The 5,240-nt window shown below is 45.1% G+C and overlaps 1 protein-coding gene across 1 annotated transcript in view; it reads left to right on the forward strand.

Moving 5' to 3' along the window:
- Positions 1–4,916, forward strand: part of LOC104958996 (rho GTPase-activating protein 22-like) — a gene marked incomplete at its 5' end in the record, with an annotated part of 10,357 nt that extends 5,441 nt beyond the window's left edge. The window contains 3 exons of the mRNA XM_010786841.1: positions 5–75; positions 857–1,916; positions 3,905–4,916. Coding sequence (XP_010785143.1) covers positions 5–75; positions 857–1,916; positions 3,905–4,127 — 1,354 coding nt within the window. The remainder of the gene's footprint in view (positions 1–4; positions 76–856; positions 1,917–3,904) is intronic.
- Positions 4,917–5,240: the final 324 nt, after the last annotated feature.

The raw sequence follows: 5,240 nt of genomic DNA on the forward strand, positions 1-5,240 counted from the left end.
CGGGTAAACCTGGCCACAGTATTCTGGACCAAATATCTCGACCAGATGGAGGAACCCGCTCACGCATCATGGAAGGTAACGAACCTACGTTCACTGCTACAAGACTAAGGGTATAGAGCAGTGTTTTCTCAAACATTTTTCTTACAAGGACCACTTGCAATAAAAAACACTCGCGGACCCACCTATACTCCACAAATATCAAACAACATATCGTTTCTTCTAGACAGATTACAAATCGCCTGAAAATGGTACAAACAAGTGGCAACTTGTGTGATGAAGGTGTTGCGCGGGGCTATATCATGCGATCGAAAGTGAAAATTAACCTCACTCCATTACTCTCGACCAAAAATCGTTTATAAATGTGCTATATAAATAAAACTTGATTTGATTTGCGGAGATATTCCCGTGAGAGTGCGGAAAACTTAAATTTATTTATTTATTTCAAATGTGACATTTTACCAATATACTCACGGACCACTAGGGGGCGCTCACGGACCACCAGTGGTCTGCGGACCACACTTTGAGAAGCACTGGTATAGATTATATATGAGCTAACTTTCCTAACAATATCAGGACATTTCCACGTGGAATTTCAAAAGTAAGAGCACCCTAAATGTCTTATATGAGCTGTGTTTCTTAAAATACAAATAACTTTACTAAAAAAATTCACGAGTGTATAAAATGGTTAAATCCAAATGTGTTTTTGAGAAGATATGAAACTGTCATCATTGCCTAAAAATATGTTATATTATCTAGCCTAACAGAGATATATTTTATAAGCCATGTTGCCCAATGTTGCAAATATATAACCTACCTAGCCGCTGTACATTTCTGATATCCTCTGTCCGACCTGTAGGCACGTCTATGGTCCAGCACCTGATGACGATCCTCATCAGGGAACACAACCGCTTCTACTCAGGGAGGGACCCCGAGGTGCTCACCGTGCCCCAATCAGAGCTCCCTGTCGTGGGGCAGCAGCACCGCAGCCTGGGGGCCTGGATCTCAGAGGAGGACCTGCAGACCTGCCCGGTGTCCAACCCCCCCGACCAGGAGCTGCACAGCAGTGCCTCGTCGCTGGACGCCAAACTGTGTGCAGCAGCCTTCACCCCCACGCAGACCCCCAACCTGAACCCTGGACCAAAGCTGGGGTCTCCGTCAGGGAAAGGAGAGCTGGTGGTCAGCCCGAGCAAACAGGGAAAGAACATCCCCTCCTGGAAGTACTCTTTTAAAAGCTCCTCGGCGCCTCGTTCCCAACCGCAAGGCAAACAACCCGTCCCCTCTGTGGCGGATCCAAGTGTGACTTCCACTGGAGGAGGAGGGGGAGGGGGAGGAGTTGGTGGAGGAGGAGGAGGAGGAGGAGGTGGAGGTAACTGGCTCATGAATGGTTTGTCCTCTTTAAGGGGACACCGGCGCACCTCCTCAGGAGAAAGATCAGCCAGAGATCGAGACTCCACGGGCTCCTCTCAAAGACTGTCCACCTACGACAACGTCACCTCCTCGTCCAGCATGGGCAGCGTTCCCAGTGTCGCCAGCACACCCTGGTCCTCCTCCTCCTGCGAGATCTCCGTCCCAGACTCGGGGAGTGAGCCCTCGCCCAACCAGAACAACTGCGGAGTGGCGGGCGAAGGAGGCGGGGAGGACAAAGGGGAGTGGGCGGAGAGCCAGAGGGAGATGGACGGAGGGGGGGGGATGACCACGGACCCGGGCTCGGAGCAGGACAGCTGCGAGGCCATGGAGCTGTGCAGCAGCAGCGGAGCCTGCAGCGAGAACGGGAACACGGCCATGGCCAGCGGGGTGCCGTCCATCATCATGTCCGAGGACGGGGACGGGATGAACCTGAGTCTCAGCGGGCTGGTGGAGGGACTGAAGGACGAGCTGAGGAAACAGAAGACGGGATACGAGGGCAGGATCCAGAAGTAAGTCTGGGTTCCTGAACTTTGTCACATGGGGGTAGATTTGCTAGATAAGTAAATTGGGGCATCATTTGGAACCACTCTAAAATTGTAACTGGGCATTTTCTGTTCTTGAGTTATGTAACAGGAATACATATACAAACACAGGCAATGAAAATGTACTTACTTGACACTATGATGTGCTAGTCACCAAACTGTAGAAACACTGGATCCTACATTTCCCAAAGTGCAACTCAATTAGGGCTTCAACTATCGATTTCTTTCCTTATAGACCAGTTTTTAAAATATGTTATATTTAGCGAAAAAAAATCCATCCCTGTCGAATCCCAAGTCCAAGCTTACGTCTCTAAAGTCTAAAGGTGTTGTCAGCCAAAAATAGAACATGTTCGCTTTAATACAGGACTTCCAAAAAGAGTCCCAAAGTTAGCTTCACAAATGAGTTTCCTTTAAGGTATCTCCAAATAGGGCAACGGTAAACCAAGATGACCTAAATGGTTAGGTACGATCTGAGGTGAGTGTTAAATTTAAAACTTAAAAATGGTCGCATTTCTATGTGACGATCTGAGGAAACAGAAGACTTCATACGAGGGCAGGATCCAAAAGTCAGTCTGGGTTCCTGAACTTCGTCACATGGGGGTAGATTTGCTTTTATGATAAGTAAGATTGGTCCATGGTTTGGAACTACTCTGCTCTAGAATAGCAATCAGCTCCCTTTATTTACCCCACATGATTCAAGTTGGATGTGTTACTAAGCATTATCTGTAATTGAGTTATGTTATAGGAACACCTTTAGGAAGATAGGCATTGAAAATATTCCCACTTAACGTGACGCCACATTTCCCATAGTGCATCTCAATAAGGGCAGCAATTAACAGTTTCTCAAAGTCCAAGGTTATGTCTTTAAATGTCATGTTTTATCAGTCAAAAAATTCAAGATATTTACTTTAATGTGATGTTAAACAAAACAAAAAAGGGTTTCCAGGAGGACCTAAAACGACATGCGCTAAATCAGATACAACAGAGAGACCCAGTAGCTTCCCAAACTAATTTTCACTTATGGCACATTTCCATTGCAGGGCTTCGCTCGGCTTAGTACGGTATGGCTAGGCCTCCTTAGGCCTCGTTAGGCCAGGCTCACTTTATGCTGCGTTTCCATCACAGTTGAGTAGCTGGGGTAGTAACTATAGTAACGCAGTGTAGGCGGAGCCGTGACGTCATCTTCAATGCGAACCACAAAACCAACATCAGCCGTTAGCTGTTAGCACTCAGAGACAAAAAGTAGACAAAAGTTAAACAAGTCCAAACCACAGACTGTCTGTGTCATGGAGAATACAGTCGCTGGTTTATTTATGTCTGTAGGCCGTTGTTGTGAGTGTGGACGGTCGGAGCATATACTGCGTTAGCTTAGCCGATCTCCATTCAGAAAACACACATTTTAAAAGGTGTTTCGCCTGCCGTCTGTCTTCAGACTTGTCAAAGCATTAATTCATGGTTTTTACTAACCGGTATCAGTATGTTGTTACTTCGGCATCATTTAGAAACGTGTATTACAATTAAATCACGGTCAAATATGTTCATGTTGTTGTAGTTGCCAGCGATTCTCTCACTAGTTTAGCATACTCAGCCCGGTTGTTGGCCCGGAAAGAACCTCGATTTTGGAGAGCCAGAAAACTGTGAAAAAGTACCAGCTAGCCGGAACTACGCCAAGTGGAAACGCAACCAAAAATTGGCCAGGCATGCTTAAACCGCGCTGTAGTGGAAATGCGCCATAATATATACCAAAACTAGGAAAAACATGAAAGCGAAACTCCATGAATAGCTAGATACAAATTGATGTGATTGTTATTTAAAACTTTAAAGATGTTGCATTTTCGATTGAAAAGTGCAGCTTTTAGTCGTGTCCAAATACCACCAAAGAATATTGTAATAAGCCATTATTAGAAAAGGTGACTGTCAATGACTTTTCTGTTTCTGATGTGCTTCACCTTCAGATTGGAGGAGTCCAGCGCCGCTTTGTATGCGCAGATGGAGCGTCTGGAACATGAGATGGAGCAGGAGAAGAAGAAGCAACGCATGCTGGAGATCAAACTACGAAACTCTGACCGAGCGCGGGAGGACGCGGAGAACCGCAACCGGCTTCTGGAGAAGGAGATGGAGGATTTCTTTTCCACGCTGGGAGATCTGGCTCTTGGTGCGAGGACTAGTGACATTTGATACGGCATGTGGTCAAAACTGTCCGGGTTTTGTCTTTCTGGGGGTCTTTGAACACATCCTCCTTGGTGTATCAGGGCGTTGAAGGAACCGGCCATATTTGTGTACATTCAGGACGAACAGAAATATGGAGATCAGAGAGAGGAGACTCTGAAGCATGCTTGAAGTGGAACGTTGAATTAAGATGTGAATACACTCCTTGATGAGTCCAGGGTTTGTCTTGTGAAGGCAGTATTTAACAGTTCAGGTGCCTGAAGTGTCTGAAGATGTGGATGGTGGGACATAATGTAATTTCTCTGACATTCTCTATACTGGAGAGCACTGACATTAAACACTACTTATAGGGACATTACACGAATGCTTTTTGTTCTGCAACTGAAGGACATGTTGACGTTAGCAGGCCGCTGACTGATATCTATCTGTAAGGAATAGGGCTACATTTTGGGATACACACTTATTTGCCTTCTTGCTGAGAGTGAGACGAGAGAATATTATTGTCTGTTGGATTGATATGTAGCTACAGTTAGCTTAGCTTTAATTAGAGATAGAAAACTGGAAAAAGGGCTAGCATAGCATTTAAGTCTGCCAACCAACAGTTCTCAAGCAGATTTATTAACATGTTAGGCTAACTTGTTCCACTGTTTTCTATATTTATGTTAAGTAAGCTAACTATCCACTGTTTTCTACCTTTATGATAAGCTAGGCTAACAAGCTACTTGCTGTGGCTTTAAATCAGTGTTTCTCAAAGTTTTTCATACCAAGGACCACTTAACCAATAAAAAAACACTCGCGGACCACCTAACTCCACAAATATCCAAAATCACATCGTTTTTCTAGAACAGATTACAAATCGCCTGAAAATGGTACAAACAAGTTGCAACATGTGTGATGAAGGTGTTGCGCGGGGCTATATCACGCAATCGAAAGTGAAACTTAAGCTCACTCCATTGTGAAGATACTCCCGCGAGAGTGCGGAAAGCTCAAATTAATTCATTTATTTCAAATGTAAAATGTTACCAATATACTCACGGACCACTAGGGGGAGCTCACGGACCACCATTGGTCCGCGGACCATACTTTGAGAAGCACTGCTTTAAATGTATCCTACAGACATGA

Source organism: Notothenia coriiceps, unplaced genomic scaffold (assembly GCF_000735185.1).
Source record: "Notothenia coriiceps isolate Sejong01 unplaced genomic scaffold, NC01 NC01_scaffold00029644, whole genome shotgun sequence".
Taxonomy (NCBI): Eukaryota; Metazoa; Chordata; class Actinopteri; order Perciformes; family Nototheniidae; genus Notothenia; species Notothenia coriiceps.